Below are 18,167 nucleotides of genomic sequence, written 5' to 3' on the forward strand. Positions count from 1 at the left end.
TAGGCAAGGGCTAGAAGGGAGGCTGCCCAAAATTCCAACATCAGAGAAGTCTGTCCAGTTCGCTAAGGAGAGAATGCTCATGTAGGTAGCTAAGGGTGAGTTCTCAGGTCTCAGTCTCTGTGTTCCATGTCCCAGGCTCTAGAAATTAACCTCCCAGAGTGCATTGCCATACTTCTTCATTTGGGGCAGCCCTGTTCCCTACAGGGAGAAACCAGAGACCAGCCTTTCCAGGCACCAATGGCATGGGGTTTTTTGCAGATATACTGAGCTGAATACTTCTCCTGTCTGCATCCTCAGTTTGATTCCGAAACCTCTTTCACAGGCCAGGTATTAAGATTCATGTAGGCCTGCTGATGTTATCTCTGCACCTGGTTAGACCTGACATTAAACACCCATCTCACTTGTATCCTCTGACTTCAAAATATTCCTTTGATAGGCAACCCAGAATCTACCGGAATGTGAAGGCCTATTTAATTTGTAGTCTTGTATTCTTCTGCCATTTCTATCTCACCATTCATTAGCCAAGGTCAGCTGTTATAAGGATTTTGACTCTTTGCACCTTACCTCAGTTTGTCTGCCCTAATTCAAAGCCTTTACCTAATAGCCTCAGAGATGGCTTGTTGGCTTCTTAACATTTCTCTTCCTTCTGAGAGTTTTCTTCTCTCTTGCTTCTTGTCTCTTTTTCACACATAGTTCTGTTCTATCCCACTTTTCCTGGCAACTTCAAACCCTCCATGTTCCCGAAAGGCTACAGAGCTATAATATGTAGAGCTTGAAGTCATAGAACATCCCTCCCACCCCCGCTATCTACCCACAAGTAAACTGGAGGAAGCTCTCCTTACTAACCACTTCCTATGACTCCAGATTCAACCACTTGTCTCCTGAACCTTGAGTTTGGTGGAGTTCTCATTTACTTTTGTTACGGTCCTGATGATCTTACAGCCTGGTGTGATGTGTGATATTGAGAGTCATGATTATTTTATCTTTGCCCCACCCTTTGCTAGTTTACTCAGCTTCGCTCATGATACCCCAGCACTTTGGCAAACCTCAACTACACTTCACTTTAATACCGCAGCAACTGCTGCTGCTGTCTGCCCACTCATGGCCCATTGCTATCAGTTGGTAATCACCAGTGTTTTCCAGGAGATATTTGAGGGAGCACTCGATAGCAAGAAAGAATCCATCCAACAACATGGAATCAATGTAGTTAACATAAGTTTTCCAGATGCTGGATGCTGGGTCTGCTGCAAATAGAACCAGGTTTTCCTATAAAGGAAAGAAGAAAGGATGTGAGACATAACAACACAGAAGAACTGGCAAAATCATCACCAATGGGAACACACACACATGCACGCACGCACGCACGCTCTCTGCAAAGACTTCAAAGTTACATATCTTTACAGTATTTCTGTCAAATGGAGAAAGCCATTGATTAAGAGGGACACAAATCTGTTCCATAAAGGGGCTGTGGTGTCTTGTCTGTTCCTGAGGATGGAGGTCAGTGCCTGAATAACTTCTCAGGAGGAATGTCGAGGAATATGGCACACCTGTACTTTGCCAATCCTCACTGCTCATTCTGCTGAGGGAGGAGCATCAGAGGAGGAGGAGGAGGAGGTAGGGTAGGCAGGAGAACGACTAGGATTCAGGGCTGCAAAGTATTTCCCAGATAATTCTTAGAAATGGACTGTGCTCTGTGGTTGGCATTTGATATTAATTAAAGGTCTTACATAATTATACTAAGTGATTTAGAAAACAAACCATATAAGAAATCTCCCTCCCTGCCCCCCCTTTCTCTCTCCCTCTCACTTCTTGACCCAGGGTACCCTGATTATCACTATGGTAACAAGGTTTGGACATCAAGGAGAGGGAGCCTAAGTGCTCAATGATGCTCAGCACAGACATCCATCTGCTTTTCATCATTTTCATTAAGACTTTACGGTTTCTTTCCAGGGAGCTGATGTTTTCAAAGAAGGCAGCAGGTAACCCAGGGAGGTGACTCTCTTCAATGGCTCACACTTACCCCTTTAGGAAACACTGCCACATTACAGATCCTGCTGGAGCTTAATGATTTCATGATCCTGCTTTTAAGTGACACAATTCTAAAATTTTTAAGATGCATTACCAATGCCTTTACATCCTAAGTAGATTTAAGGTTTTCTTAATGACTTTAAGCCCATCATTATGCAAATTGTAATACGTGATTATATGCAGTGGCTTGCAGGTGTTAAGATGTGTGTTTCTACACTAAGTAACAGTTAGGCTTATTTTATGTGACAAACTTCTGTTTCACACACACACACACACACACACACACACACACACACACACACACGTGTCAGGCTTAGAAAACACAGTAGATTTTGAATTAAACAAGACCATTGTAGTTGTAAAACAAACAATAAGCAAGTAATCCAAGTATGTTTTGCACACACCTGCAATCGTAATCCTCAGTAGGCTGAGAAGGGAGGATCATGACCTCAAGACTAGTCTGGGTTAAATAGGGAGACCCCGTCACTAAAACAAAACAACTGGAAACCAAACTATATTCTCAAATCTGGTGAAAAGAAGATCCAAAGAGCTTGTAAACTCCAAGCAGGGTGAGAGCAATGAAAATCCACTCAGGCACATCATAGCCAAATTGAAAACTGAAAAAAGATTAAGCACCCATTTCGTAAAAGCAGCTTGAAAAGAGACAATATAGCCTGGAGAAAACAAAGATACAGTTATGGCTTGCTTGTTGTGGAACACAGTGTGTGGATAAAGGCCAAGCAACAATCTATGAAGTAAAACAAGGATTCTGTACACAGTAAAATTGTCCTTCCAAAACTAGGTGAGGTCAAGACAAGTTTTGCTCAAAGCTGAGCTGATATGTCAACATGAGGCCTGAACTACAGGAGGCTAAATAAGATTCCTTAGGTCTAAGAGAAATGAGTATAGATAGCAGCTCACATCAACAGAAAAGAATACAAAGCATGACTATGCTGAGTATATGGGTAAAAAGAGAACACTAGCAATATTTTTAACTTACTTTTAAAAAAGAGGATGGATAAATCATGTATAATTTAGTCATTAACTCATTTCCCTATTTTCTTTAAATTTGTGTTTATTTTTGAAAATTTTATAAACTTGCATAATGTATTTTGAATGCATTCACTTCTCATTTCATTCTCTTGCCCCTCTCCCACTCCTTTTTGATACCTCTTCTCCTCATTAACTCTTCCTCCTCCCATTTTCATTTCTTTTTTTCTTTAAATTTTAATGAAAGAAGTCAGCATTTGGCACATTTACACAATGGAGTACTACTCAGCAGAAAAAGGACCAGAATCTTGAAATTTGCAGGCAAATGGATGGAACTAGAAGAAACCATTCTGATAGAGGTAACCCGGACACAAAAAGACAAACATAGTATACACTCACTCATATAAGGATTTTACACATAGAGCAAAGAATTATCAGCCTACAGTCAACACCACTATAGAAGTTAGGCATCAAGGAGGACTCTAAAAGAGACATACATGGTCCCCCAGAGAAGGGGAAAGGGACAAGATCCCCTAAGCAAATTGGGAGCATGGGAGTAGGGGAGAGGGAGCTAGGAGAATGAGAAGGGGAGAAGAGGAGGGGTGAGGAGGACATAAAGGAGCAGGAACGTTGTGTAGGGGTAAGAATAGAGGAGATCAAAATAAGAGATACCATCAGAGAGGGAGCCAATATAGGTTTAAAGAGAAATCGGGCAATAGGGAAATATCCAGGGATCTACAAGGATGACACCAACTAACCATCTATGAAACAGAGGAAAGGCTACCTTAAATGTCTACCCCTGATAATGACATTGACGACTAACTTATATACCATTCTAGAGCCTTCATCCAGCAGCTGATGGAAGTAGAAGCAGATACCAACAGCTAAACACTGAACTGAACTGGAATCCATTTGCAGAGAAGGAGGAGTGATGAGCAAAGTGGAGGAGACCAGGCTGGTGAAACCCACAGAAACAGCTGACCTGAACAAATGGGAGCTCTTGGCCCCCAGACTGATGACTGGGAAACCAGCATGGAACTGATCCAGACCCCATGATTGTGGGTGTCATTGAGGTGCCTGAGAAATCTATGGGGCCTCTTGTAGTAGATCAGTACATATCCCTAGCATAGGAATGGGCTTTGGGAGCCCATTTCACATAGAGGGATACTCCCTTAGCCTATACACATGGGGAAGGGCCTAGGCCCTATCACAAAGGATATGACAGACTCTGAAGACTCCCCATGGAATACCTCTCTCTCCCTGGGGAGCAGAAATGGTATGGGATAGGTAGGGTGTTAGTGGGGGGCAGGGGAAGAGGGGAGGGAGAGGGAACTGGGATTGATATGTAAAACAATCTTGTTTCTAATTTAAATAAAAAATGGAGGAAAAAAAGAAGTCAGCATTTAACATATTAATGATTGAATATGCTACCATAATACTATGTTTGATACATTAATATAGCATAGACGTTACAAAATGAGGGTATCTTAGTTTTGCTTTCTATTGCTGTGATAAAATACCCCAACCAAAAAACAAAAAAACTTAAGGTGAAAAGAGGTTCTTTTTAATCTCACAATTCCAGTCAATCTTTGTGTAGAAGTCAAGGTGGCAGACACTTGAAGTAGGAACAATATACCCACAGCCAAGTGGAGAGAGAGCAAGGAAACAGTACAAGCATGACAGTGCTCAACTTGCCCTCGAAGGTGTGAATAATCTGAGACCCAGCCTGTCCAACTTGAGGCACCCATGTTCAGGGTGGGCTCAAATGACCTCTTGAACAAAGTCCCTCACAGGCTTACTCAAAGGTCAACCAACTGAGACCATTCCTCCTTAAAACTCCCTACCTAGGTGAATGTACATTGTGTCAGGTGTAGCATCCAAGCTAACCATCACAAGGGAGAGGAGGTCAGAAGACCTGCACTGTCCAAGGTCTCTATGTCTCAGGATAAAACTGAGTTGAAACCTGGATCATCCCATAGCAATGGAAGGCAATCATGTAGAAGCTGGAACAGCAACGGAGCTGTCAACTGAATGCTCAAAATTATGTGTGAACCCACAAGGCCATGGACACAGCCAAGCAGAGGGGAAGAAAGAAACAAAACAATTAGGGACACAGCAGAATTAGAGTCCATTCTATCCAAATTGCACATAACAATCCAAGCAATCCAGTTAAAAGGTGGAATTGTTACTGATAAGAACACATTTCTTGGGCCAAGAAAGACAGCTCATCAGTTAAGAGCACATACTGTTCTCATAGGGGACCCAAATTAGGTTCTCAGCACCCACTTCAGGTGACTCACAGACACCTGTAACTCCAGCACCTGGGGACTCAGTGCTATCTCTAGACTCCATGGGCTCCTGCACTGACCAGTCCACATACCTACAGATATACACATATATTTTTTAATATAAGAAAATGTAAATGCTTCTACTATATGCTGGTTACAATGGAGAACATTTTTGAATATGGAGAAATACATAGGTTGAAGGTAGAAGTGTGGAGAGATGGATAGTGCAAATAATAGGGATAATGAATCAGGAGGGAGAAGTTGCATTATTATCAGAAAAAAGGCAGACTTGAAGATGAAGGAGTATTATTGGAAATCAAGAGGGACTTCACAATGACGGTGCAGTCAGTTCATCAGGGAGTTATGATTACTATAATTTGTAAGTGTGCTTGTGCCAACAGAGCTCACATCCATGATGAAAACTTGGACAGATTTAGGATTAAATAGACACAACTAAAATCACAGAGATTTTAATATTCCACCTCCATCGATTGATAGAACCAATAGATAAATAAAGTCAGAAAGCATCCCAAAGATTCTAACAGCACCATCACATCTCTTATCCAAAGGATACCGCACCCGACAACAGAAGCCCAGACATTGTCAATGCCCAAGAAATCTTCACCAAGACAGACTGTGGGCTGGGGTGTAGAATGAGTCTCAGTTAATTCCAAGTATCTCTCTGACTACAGAGTTAAATTAGACATCAATTCCATTAAGATATGCAGAGAAGCCCCAAATATAAGGAAATTAGAACACACATTCCTAAATGACCACTGGGTTAACAATGTGGCACAGGGAAGCACTGAAGTCAATGGCAACATAGGGCAGGTTGAGACTGTGGCATGAAAGCAATGCACTGCCAAAGCAGATATCATCAAAGGAAGAAAGAAAGGCCTAACATCAAGACCCTAAATTTCTACCCTGGGAGTCTGCTTTAAAAAATTAAACAAGACCTGAACAAGGGGGAGCTCATGGGCCCCAGACTGATAGCTGGGAAACCAGCATAGGACCGACCCAGACCCCCTGAACATGGGTGTCAGTTAGGAGGCCTGGGCAGTCTATGGGGCTTCGGGTAGTGAGTGGATCGGTATTTATTCCTAGTGTATGAATAGACTTTGGGGGTTCATTCCCTATGGAGGGATACTCTCTCAGCCTAGATACAGAGGGGAGGGCCTAGGCCCTGCTCCAAATGATATGATAGACTTTGAAGATTCCCCCATGGAAGGCCTCACCCTCCCTGAGGGGATGAGATAGGGCATTGGTGGGGGGTAGGGGAGGAGGAGAGGGAGATGGAACTGGGACTGACATGTAAGAATAAGATTGTTTCTAATTTAAATAAAAAAGAGGAAAAATAAACAAATACATCCTAAAATTACTAAATCTAGGACCAGAAGATGTGAAAAACAATAAAGTAAAAAAGTTTTCTGTCTTTCAATGGCATAATTTAGGCAATTATCTCCTCCATTTAACTGGTCATCATTAGCATTTATGACTGGACATCTTAATTGTGTTTTAAACCACAACCTTTATAGGATGGTGATTTTTTCCCAACTTCTGACATGAGTCAACCTGTCAGAAAGTGCTGGTGGCTTTTTTTTTTTTTTTTTTTTTACTAGAGTTGGGGTTGGTGGCCATTTATATGCCAGTGTTCACAGAGACACTTTAGTTGTTGCTGGTAGGACATGAAGCTGCCCTGATCATACTACAGGACAAAAAGCCTTGCTGCATTAACTGTGGAACTATGAACTCTTTCTTCTTCTGTTCAAAGACAGGGATGCCATGGCACTTGCTCATCTTTCATGGCTCTTCAGTGATAGGCCCTAAGGATAAGGCATGCAGCAGAGCCACAGCAGACTGCATGGGCGGGGGTTGGCTGGTTAACACAGCAGATGAGTTAGGATTCTGCTTTGCCATCTCCTTCTAGCTTGAGGGGTTAGGAGTGAGACTTGAATTAATTTTGACAGTATTAATACTGACACATTGATTTTGGAGCCCTATTATCTATTAGCTTTAGTTATTTTATAGCTACTCTAAAGTTTTATCCTTGCCTGAAGAAGGCACATCATCTATTGATTATTCTAATGCACAGATTTCTTTTTAGCATTCAGATACCTTTCTTGGTACTGTGTCTAACAGGCTGGTTGTTACCTGAACAAGAGTGTGAATCTTAAGGCCAGATTCCCTGATGAGGCCATAGTATTTTTCCACGTGATCCTGTTGATCATCCAGAGAAAGAGGGCATTCTTTTTTTCCATCTTTTCTCTTAAATATTGGAGACACCCATGTTTTCATGATGTTCTGAATCTCTTCCACATTGTCTTTTGTCTTCTGGATTCTTTGTTCCAGGTCATGAATGCTATTGGTTATTTGCATGGCATAATCCCAAATGCCTGCTCCCGAAAGAAACAGAATTAACTGAAATGGCATATGGTGGTGGCAAAGCCGACAGCCGTTCACTATGAATGATGGGAGTTTATGCCTACAAGCTTTAAGAAACTTTTCTGCACAGATGACTTCATTATCAGCAGAGTCCCTCCTTCCCTGGTTGTATTAAAAAGCCAGCCCTTCCCATTATTCTGATTATACAATCAGACAAACAAGGAGGTACTCAGCTATCATGCACATAGGAGTTACCATAGTTGCCAGGGAATTCCAGAGAAATTTGAGGATTTTATTTGGATTAATCACGTTTTGATTATAGTAACTTGTGATGTGCTGTGTGTTAAAAAATGAAAAATGTTATACCTTTTCATATACTGGGTAAAGTCCTCCATACTTAATGGAATATTGTATGACTGCCATGAGTTCACTATGACCTTTTGATAAGATTTCTGAGGACCTTAACTTTAATTTTCTTCTCTATTGCATAATTCTTTACACTTCAGATTAAACATTACGATGCATTTAAAAATCATGGCCAATCTTACATGATTTGAACTGTACAAATTGCCCCCTCCTACCCCCTCCAAATGTGTCTGAAAGAGGCCGAGTCTGTGTTTCCAACTCAAATTGGGTTCTGGGTGGATAATGAGGGGTCTTTTAACTTCACTGGGACTTTTAGTCCCCACATTCCTTTCTGATTAAAGGTTGTTCTCTTACCTTCTGTTTCCCAGCTCAGAGTCTCCTCTGCAGCTCTCAGACGGAGATCAATATTTTGCAGTTCTTCTTCTACTAGTGGAAATTCCACCTCAAGCAGAGTTTTCATAATCTTATTGTACCAATTTGCCATCAACTCCAAGTTGGCCACAAGCTGCCGATAGAATTCCCTGGAGGAGAACATGGTTGCTGCTGTCTCGGGAATAAGTTTCACCTCAGTGGGCTGAAGATAGCTCATTTCTTTCAACACTGAAACCAGCTGAGGAAAGAGGCAAACATAAGTAGCATTTGCTCAGGCTCAGCAAGAAAGCAACTGTGTCCAGGGAGGACCCAAGGATCTCAAGGGCTTAAAGGCCTAGGGCCTCTTGTTGACCTCTGTTCCCATCAGTTCCTGGCAGCCAGCTTAAGGGAAGGATGGATAAGTGTACAGCAGAAAGAAGATAACTTGGAGGACTACAAAATGACCAGAAGTGTAAAGTGTGAGAGCAAGAAGGGGAGATACTGGGAAAGGAGCCACTGGCAACAGAGAGGAGGGTTCTGCTTCCTACACTCAGGGTGTGTGGCTTCTGAGAACAGGAGTGGGTCATCTGCTTGAGCAACCCACATGCAGACATGGAATTACACTTTGGTCATTTCTTCATGCATACACCCACAGAGAAGCTGCTGCAAATTGAGAGAAGCCCATGGAAAGGCTGTCACATGAACTCAGATAGAATAGCCCATGACTTCTGTAACCCTGTCTGGCATTTCCTTGTATTCTAATATACTAGGATGTGAGGAAAGATGTCACCCAGCCCCCACCCCCAAACTTCTGTGAGCTCCTAGGTTTATTGGCAGATACAAAAATGAAAAGCCCAGAAGATGAGATCTTAGAAAACACAGAAAGGTCCTGCAGGGTATCAGCACAGGTGACAAAACAAATGCAAAGCTCTAAGTCCTCCTTACCTCCTCATATAAGGGTACTAGCTACTAGCTTGCCTTCCAATAGCTGGGCTCTTCATTGTTGACTACTAGCCAGCCCTACTGAGAGTACCAGCCAGTTCTACTGAGAGTACCAGCCAGCCCTATTGAGAGTACCAGTCAGCCCTATTGAGAGTATCAGCCATCCCTACTGAGAGTACCACCTGTCCTACTGAGAGTACCAGTTTCATGTAGTCTAGGCTGACCTCCAACCCTCTACATAGCTGAAGATAGCCTTGACTTACTAATCTTAATAAAGAAGACTATTTTAAACAAAACCACAACACAAGACATAAAACTATATGCATAAAATATCAGACAAACTAAAATGACAAACTAGAGCAGTATCTGAAGATTAGATAGATGATGATAGATAAGATAGGTAGATAGACAGATGATAGATAGAGATGTATGATAGATAATAAATATAGATAGATGATAGATAGATAGATAGATAGATAGATAGATAGATAGATAGATAGATAGACAGACAGATGGTAGGTAATTTCATATAGTCTAGGCTGACCTCTAACCCTCTACATAGCTGAAGATAGCCTTGACTTTATGATGTTTGCACAATGACAAAGTCATTTAGCAATGCATTTCCTTTTTAAAAAAAAAAGTTTTTTGAGACAAGGTTTCTTTGTGGAGACCTAATTATCCTGGAACTAGCTCTGTAGAAAAGACCAGCCTTGAACTCACAAGGACCCGCCTGCCTCTGCCTCCCAAGTGCTGGGCTTTAAGGCATGACCCATCACTGCCCAGCTAGCAATGTATTTCTGAGGAAGTGCCCTCCCTTGTTATTATGCAACTCGAGTCTGGTTCCCTATAGGGAAAAATCAAATACACTGGTTAACCCTAGAGAAAAATCATAAACATGGATACCTTAATGAAACTATTCCAACTGAGGATTAATTCCTCCCCCCCCACACACACACAAGAAAGTGCAGAGTATAAATTATTTTAAAAGTCCTCTTGACCCTTGAAATCAGCAGTTAACTCAATGCTTCTGGAACCCAATGAAAGTTACTGTTACCCAGCTGACCTGTGGGCTAAAGTTGACTGAGAGCTGCTTAGTGTTGGGGTCACGATACAGAAGTGGTAGGGAGAGATTGTACTGTGACTTCTCAGATACCGTCTGACACCAGTCCTCATAAAGTCTTCTCTCATACCTGCAACAACCAGAGACAGCAGCCACCTCAGAAACACCCTGAAAACCCCCAGGTCCTGGCCTTGCTCTGTAATTCAAACTGGAGAAGCAACTGGTATCTGATCCATGAAGGCTGAGCCCACTGATCTTAAAGGCAGTACCACTGTGACCAGAAGAGAATGGAAAGATTCCACATGATCTTTGGGGGTGAGGTGGAAAGTGGTGATCAGCTCCAGAGATACAGAGAGAAGATATTGGTAAGAACTGCTCTCTCACACTAACCATCAAGAAGCTCATGGAATTCATTATTCAGTCATCACACATTGATCTGACACATACCATGTGCTGAGCTTGGAGAATAAATCAATGAATTAATAACTCAAGATAAATAGAGCTAATGGTGGGGACCACAGGAAGATTATGATAACACAGTGCAGTAAAATCAATCTTAGAGAGTTGTAGTCGGTGTCAGGCATCTGATGGTAGAGGCAAGGAGCTGGAGGGGCATAAGGAGATTGAGGAAGCCTCATGGGAGAGATGATGGTGCGATTCTTAACTCAATCTCATGGCTGAGGAGAGGCAGAATGATGCTTCCCAGGAGAAGAATGGTGAGGTGTGGAAGTGAGAAACAGCCTGACTGAACTGGGAAAAAAAAAACATGGAGGATACAGCTGAGGCTGGAGGGAAGGACAGCTTGGGGGACAATGGGAACCTCCAAGAGGTGTTCAGTTGTTAGGGATATAGTGACATTATTGGATTTGACCACAGTGTGTGGACTAAGGGACACAAATATGGAGGCAGGGAGGGCTTCCAGGAAGCCACTACGGCAGTTCAGGCTGGAGCAGACCTAGTCTTTTGAGAAGAGTCCAGTGATGGAGACAAGGAAGAGAAGATACACTTGAGATATTTACAGGGTAAAGGGGGAGATGTTTGGGTTCCTGGCAGGTCATTTGTCTAACCCTATGGCAAGCAATGTCAGAATCTGAGCTTTCATGTATGCTCTCCAGCATCAGGAGAAAGAACAATTGCAGAGGCAGAAGGCAGGACCACATTGGAGGAGGTGCCTATAGACCCTGAACCTCTAAAAGATCCACTGAGCTTTAGAGCAGGAACAACTATGGGCCCATGTGCAAATCTGTCTTATGCTTTCTCTCTAAAAGGACAGAAGACATATTTGGAGACTTAATTTCACTCCAGGCATTAAAAACTATTGCTTTCTATTCACGGAGCAGTGACTGCAATTCCAGGCCTCTCAGAGCACCATGTGTGGCATCCCACGCCTCTCCACAAGGTTCACAGATCGAAGAAAGTGACACTGGGAACATAGTTGTATCCAGGGTAAAGCCACATTCCCCCAGAGACTGTTTTCAAGGCCCTGGAATACTGTACTCACAAATAGCTCGGCTATAACATAAAGCACACAACGATATTTCAGATCTGATATGGAATATGGCCTACGAACAGCAAAAGGCACAGGGTGTGGGGGCAGGGCAATCTGCAGGACAACGCAATCGCAGAAGCTGCTTACTTTTCTAACAGTGAGAGCAAATCTTCGTATTTCTGTACCATTCGCTTTCCTTCAGCAGACTGCAAACACCTATCAGTACACAAGAAAGGGGGAGAAAAACAAAGATGTATGATTAGGAGAAGCCCAAGTTACGATCTAATGAATAAACTGCAGTCTACAGAGAAAGTATTGATAATTGGGAGACTGAGGCAGGAGGACCGTTGATCCCGTCCCTGCCTGGGCTACATACAGGGATTCTATGCATCTAAAGACGTAAAATGACAATAACAAAAACCAAACAAAACGGATATGGGACTGTCTCCTGGGCAGCTTTCAAAGGGCCTTATAGAAGAGATTGCATTCTCCTCCCTGAACATCCTCCACAGGCCACTAGGGGGCACCTGCACTTGCTAAAGTTCCACGCATTTCCCCAGATGACAGGGTCAGTGTGCTCTCTATTGCCGACAGGCTCCACCAACTGCTCTCCTGGCTAAGCTGGTCATACACACACTAGGTAATTGAGGTTTCACAAAATATGAATCAAAAGAAAGTTCAGGGAGTAAAAAAATGTAGGTGAATTTGCTTTCTGTGTTTAAAGAAAAAATATCCATATAATATTAATAACATTGCATTTATGTATATGTGCATACACTATATAGGTAATAGATAAACAATAATCAATAGATAGATATACAGAAGAAGACATAGAGAGACAGATACAGGGACACAGAGAGAGCAACTCCCTTTTGCAAGATAGGTGCAGATAGAGGGGTTTCTGAAATCCATCTAGGACACTTGATCAGAAACACTGCTATTCCTTGACATGTTTGCATGAGTCCCTGCCCTCCTCTCACCTCCTAAAATGTGTGCACATGCAATGGGGCAAACACATACACCTGCACATAGACACACATCACAAACACTGCATTCTCACATGTGCATGCAGAGGCTTCTGCCAGGATGCTGAGGACGGCAGGAGAGGAAATGAGGGTCTGCCTTGCGATACTGCTACCCACAACTTTCTCCCCTGCTTTTGACATTGGCTGTAATAGTAAATATATGTCCAGCTCCAGGGAAAATGGGTGAGGGATCTTTAATTTTCAAATACCTTCCCACTGTGTGGAGTCTGTTTTTGTTTGTCCTGCTAGCAAAATGAGGCAGCTTATTGCTAAATCTTTAACATCCAATTTCTCCTTATGCCAGCCCAGGTTTCTTCACATGATCCCTGGAGCCTTCCACAAACCCTCACTCCTGCAGGGAAAGTGCTGGACTGCCTTGTTCCCCTTTTGCTGATTGAGCAGCTGTATCACAGAGTGCTCCAGGTCAGGCAGGTGGCTTGCCCCTCATACCCGCCCCATTCCCTCACACACTGCTGCAGGATTTCTACAGGTCTCACAATGACCACTTCTCAAATTTGGATCTGGAGAGACTAAGGCAGAGGTGTACATGGTATGTGTCAGGTCTTGTTGCCCAGGGAGTTTGTAGAGAGGTCACCAAAAACAATGCCATGACGTTTCCACTTCCATTGGTGGTAGAAGCCTATAGCATTCTCATTTTTTTAAAAAAAATATTATTTTATGTGTATGAGTGTTTTGCATGCATATATGCCTGTGCACTGATGTCCATGGAACCAGAAGAAGGTATTGGATTCCCTGGACTGAGAGCCACCTAGCACATGGTCATGTTACTTGTGGTAGAAGCCCAGAGCTAAGAGCTAGCTGAGGTGGGGACCTCCTAGGAGCTGTGCTCTTTGCAGGATTCACTGAAGCCTCTGATACAGCCAACCAGCAGCTCATCCCCACCCACCAGCCACCCAGCCCCAGAACAGGCTCTGTCCTTTAGCTGCTGTTCCTAGGAGCATCCTTTGTAGTCTCAGAGTTTGCTTCCTAGGAACCAGACTTAGCTCTGTAGATCATTTGTCTGCAAGTAGCCTTGACTCCCTGCTGTTCATCTTCATTTTGCTGTAAGGGGCATGTCTGGGAGGCCTGGGGACTCAGCCCTCCTTTTGGCCAAATTCTCTATAGCTGGAGACCACTGGAAGCTAGAGCTGGAAGGAACTATGTGCTGGAAGCTAGAGACCCAGGTGCTTCTCAGTTACTTCTTGCCTGTCTCCAGGACAAGAGGGGCATCACCTCCCTTCTTTTGGACTGGTTTCTCCACCTGCAGCATCAAAAGCTTGTCCAGAGCAGAGCAGATATGAGCTTCTCTCTCCAAAGGGAGATTGCTTATGTCAGGGCTGCTTGTCGGGCTGGTGATCCTGGAGTGGGGTAGTGACTGATCCCCACAGATGCCATGCTTCTGTCTCACATCTTGAAAGACATTTAATCTTGCTACCTGAGCCCAGGGTCTCTGCGGACATCCCTGACTCATGCCAATGGCCAGCTTCCAAATCCTTTGCCTTTGTTGCACTTACTGATGCCAAGAGCTTTGAACAAGATCAAGTCTTCTACAAAGAAGGGATCAGAGGAATACTGCCTGTCCCTAGACAGGAGGAATCTCAAATTCTAAGGGGCCCATCTTCTAGACTCAGCCATAAAACAGGCTTGGGCTTCCTTAACCTGGCTACCCTCAGTCACCAAGGGAGGTTGCCAAAGAAACAGAGTACCAGCTCAGATTCAGACTTGACAGGTGAGGCCAGGAAGCTGCATCTCTAACACACTCTTTACATCACATTTGGGAAGCACTTGTTATTTCCCAGCTGCTCCAGTGGCATTAGAGTTCTTTTCCAAGGAAGTAATGCCGAGGGCCTTACTTACAGAATGTGAAGCCTCTGGTTGGCTTTCTTCCAGAAATGACCCAGTAGGGTAGGAGGCAGCCTACAACGGGCTAAGCTTCAGTCAACCCTGAAGGACCCACATCTCAGCCCACATGTACTAAAATCATCACTGTTTGAGAGAATCTAGTCTGGGGCTGAACATGGAATAATGGGCAAAAGCTTGTTTTTGGTGGATGGGGGAGGCTCAGTAAGTGCTGTTCAATAATCAGATACTCACGGATGTGTGATGTGTATGAAGTTGCTGAAGGGGCCCTTGATACGCTGCCTCAGCTCCTGCGCCCAGCGGATGCCCCCAGCCATGGAGGGCATGTTCTTGTGCACAGGAGAGAATCCTGAAGACAGAAGCAACTATACTGAAGAGAGGGTACAGCCCCCAGCTCCCTCTACCCCCACAAGAGCCTCCTCTAGTTACCCCCACATTGCTGCATCTATTTCCAGATTGAAGTCATCCTGGGCCCACACTGAGTCAAATACCCTGTTAAAGAGACCTTGGGAGAACACAACAGCTCAGAGTACATGAGTTTGCTGCCCAGTCATCCTGATTGAATTGGTCTGGCAGCTGGTCATAATTATTTTTTAGGATATCTCAAGAAAGTTTTAATTGAACACTGAGGGTTGCAACAACTATCTTAAACAGACATTTTCATCTCTCTGGCACCCAGTTTTCTCATCTGTAAAACGAGGTGGCATCTCTCTTGGCTGTTGTTACAGCCAAGGATTCTGTGAGAATTCAGTTAGGTTGTGAGTGGACAAGCCATGTGGATTATGACACATGTCAGCTGTCTGTGTGTTGTTATCTTTGTCCACACATTGAATTTCTTTATAGACCATTACCATGATTTAGCAAAGGTGAGATTTCACCTAAAAGTAAAACCACTCCACATTCAGTCTCCCTGGTAAAATAAAGACTGCCCACCAACTGCTGACATTTCTAACTATCAAAAGGAGTTGAGGGGACAGTCCCTTTACCTCACCATGAGTTCCATTGCAGAGGTGTGACATCTCCTGGTTTTATTAACTACATACACTATCTTACATGTTTGAAAGTCAAACATGAGTTTGTTTCAGTTTCTTGAGTCCTTGCTATATGGAAGGCATGTATGTGGGGTCTGGGTGAGAGTCAAAATAATTAACACCGAAAGGTGGCTCATCACAGCATGTGAGCCACACTCCACCCACGATGAAAAGAATAGTCCCTGTGGCCAGCAGGTCCAAGGAGAAGATGGTGAGGAGTCTCACACACACATCTGCCTAGTGACTGCCCCTGGTCAGGTTCTTGCTAGTTCCTCCCTGCAGATGCACACTGGTTATGGCAGTGCAAGGTACAGGAAACTTCTCTTCAGGCATGTAAATGTACATTGAGCTATGATGACAATTAACCGTGTGGCAACAGGGATCCATCAACTTAACCATTATGCCAAGGCCACAGCTTACAAGTGATGGTCAGGGTTTCACCGGTCTAGGTCACCCTGGCAATCTCAACCTTCCACACTGAGAAATGCAGTTCAGTGAACTCTACAATCACCCACGATGGTCTGAAATTTCCAGCCAAAAGGACTATGCTTGTTGCTCCCAGAGGATGCCATAGATCCGTAAATTAACCAGAAGACCTAAGTGCATTCTGCCCATCCCAGTAACAGAACACGCCCCTCGCATTCCCCTGGCAACTACCCTACCATGCTCTGCCTCCTCCTGGATGTGCTGACTGTAGATGAGCCTGACGGCATCCAGGTCTCTGTTGAACATTTGGATGAGGGCCAGGTATTTGTGAGACACATCTTGTGCTACCAGAGGTCTTTCAAGGAGCGTTCCTGCGATGTCAAACAGCTGTCGAGAGGATAAGCACAGGCACTTAACCTTCCCAGGGCAGCAAAAATTCTGCTTCCTGTTCTTTTTTTCCCCTTCTTATGACTCAGTGTAGGAGGGATACACATATGCTATGGTGGACCTCTAGCAGTGCCCCCAGCATGTGGATATCTGGAACTTTCCCCTTCTCATTTCTTGGCTTCTTAATTCTTTGGGGGAAAGGCAGAGTATTTGTTTTATGAGTGAAGCTTTCACTGTGTGGTACGGGCTTGGCTTGGAATTCACGACCTTCCCATCTTGGCATCCCCAGCGCTGGGATTATTCGTCTGATCCACCATATGCACTCTGTCCTTTGTCCTTCTGGGAATCTACCAAGCTTTCTAAGGAATAGTAAACTAAAGAAATAAACTAGAGATACCAGCAACGTAAATTGAACTATGCACAGAAGATATGACACATGAGGAAGGGAGGTGGTGATGAGAAAAGACAGAAGAAGAAAGTTTCAGCAATCAGCTGCCCTGTCAATCATAGGCACGATGAGGACAATCCGAGGTATCTTCCTGTACATTTAACCCAGCCCTAGGTGTCTTCTGAATCAGCAGAAAATGGGGATGGTTGAATGATACGCCTGTTCCTAGATTGTGAATCTTTTAGTGTGACGCTGCCTGAGCCTAAGCCACATAAGGACTCAGCCATATTAGGATATACACTAATGTTTCTAAACTCAAATTCTATTGTAACAGTGGTTCTCAACTCCCTAGCCCTTTAATACAGTTCCTTATGTTGTAGGGACCTCCAACTATAAAATTATTTCCATTGCTACTTCATAAGTATAATTTTTCTACTGCTATAAATTGGAATATAAATATTTTTGGAGATAGGGACTTGCCAAGGGGGTCGCAACCCACAGGTTGAGAACTGCGGCATTATAAGCTCCCATCTCTGCTTCACACTTCAAGTCAGAGGTCGAAAGAGAACAGCTGGTGCAGAGCCAAATCTGGTCCATGACCTTATTTCATGGTACATTTTTCAAATGAGCTTTTACAGAGATGGGAGAGGGAGGGGGAGGGGGAGGGGGAGGAAGGGAGGGGGGGGGAGGGGAGGGGAGGAGGGGGAGGGGGAGGGAGTGGGGGGAGAATGACACAGGACATATATGCTCACAGTTTAAAATATTTTTCTCTTAGTCTTTGTAGAAAAAAAGCTGTCATGTTTTGCTTTAAATCAATGAAAATGAGAGTGAGAGATATAATGTCAAGATTATGCCCATAAATCCTAAAACTGGAAGTGGAATAGACCCTATGTGCCCTAGACCTCAAGCCCATTCTGTCACAAGCTCTATGCCACACCAATCATTCTCTCATCACCACCTTTTTATCACTGATTTTCAAAGTCTGCTGTAGAGGGAGTGAGGGTAAGTGCCAGGAGCTGGTTAGCCTGGCTCAGAATCTGAGATTGTTCTAGAAAGTCTTGAGTTTTCAGGCCGTGCCATGGATAACAGGCAAGCACAGAAAGGATTCAATGGGTCTGGACATATTCTATCCTAGGACAGACAGCTTGAAGTGT

The 18,167-nt window shown here is 43.7% G+C and overlaps 1 protein-coding gene across 1 annotated transcript in view; it reads right to left on the reverse strand.

Annotated features, from left to right (window-relative positions):
* Positions 1-18,167, reverse strand: part of Dnah9 (dynein axonemal heavy chain 9) — a 338,224-nt gene that overhangs the window by 276,358 nt on the left and 43,699 nt on the right. The window contains exons 9-15 of the mRNA XM_027427134.2: positions 16,475-16,625; positions 15,016-15,130; positions 12,044-12,112; positions 10,411-10,537; positions 8,409-8,664; positions 7,458-7,699; positions 1,131-1,266 (exon numbers count right to left, since the gene is read on the reverse strand). Coding sequence (XP_027282935.1) covers positions 1,131-1,266; positions 7,458-7,699; positions 8,409-8,664; positions 10,411-10,537; positions 12,044-12,112; positions 15,016-15,130; positions 16,475-16,625 — 1,096 coding nt within the window. The remainder of the gene's footprint in view (positions 1-1,130; positions 1,267-7,457; positions 7,700-8,408; positions 8,665-10,410; positions 10,538-12,043; positions 12,113-15,015; positions 15,131-16,474; positions 16,626-18,167) is intronic.

The sequence above is a fragment of the Cricetulus griseus genome, chromosome 7, assembly GCF_003668045.3.
Source record: "Cricetulus griseus strain 17A/GY chromosome 7, alternate assembly CriGri-PICRH-1.0, whole genome shotgun sequence".
NCBI classification, from domain to species: domain Eukaryota; kingdom Metazoa; phylum Chordata; class Mammalia; order Rodentia; family Cricetidae; genus Cricetulus; species Cricetulus griseus.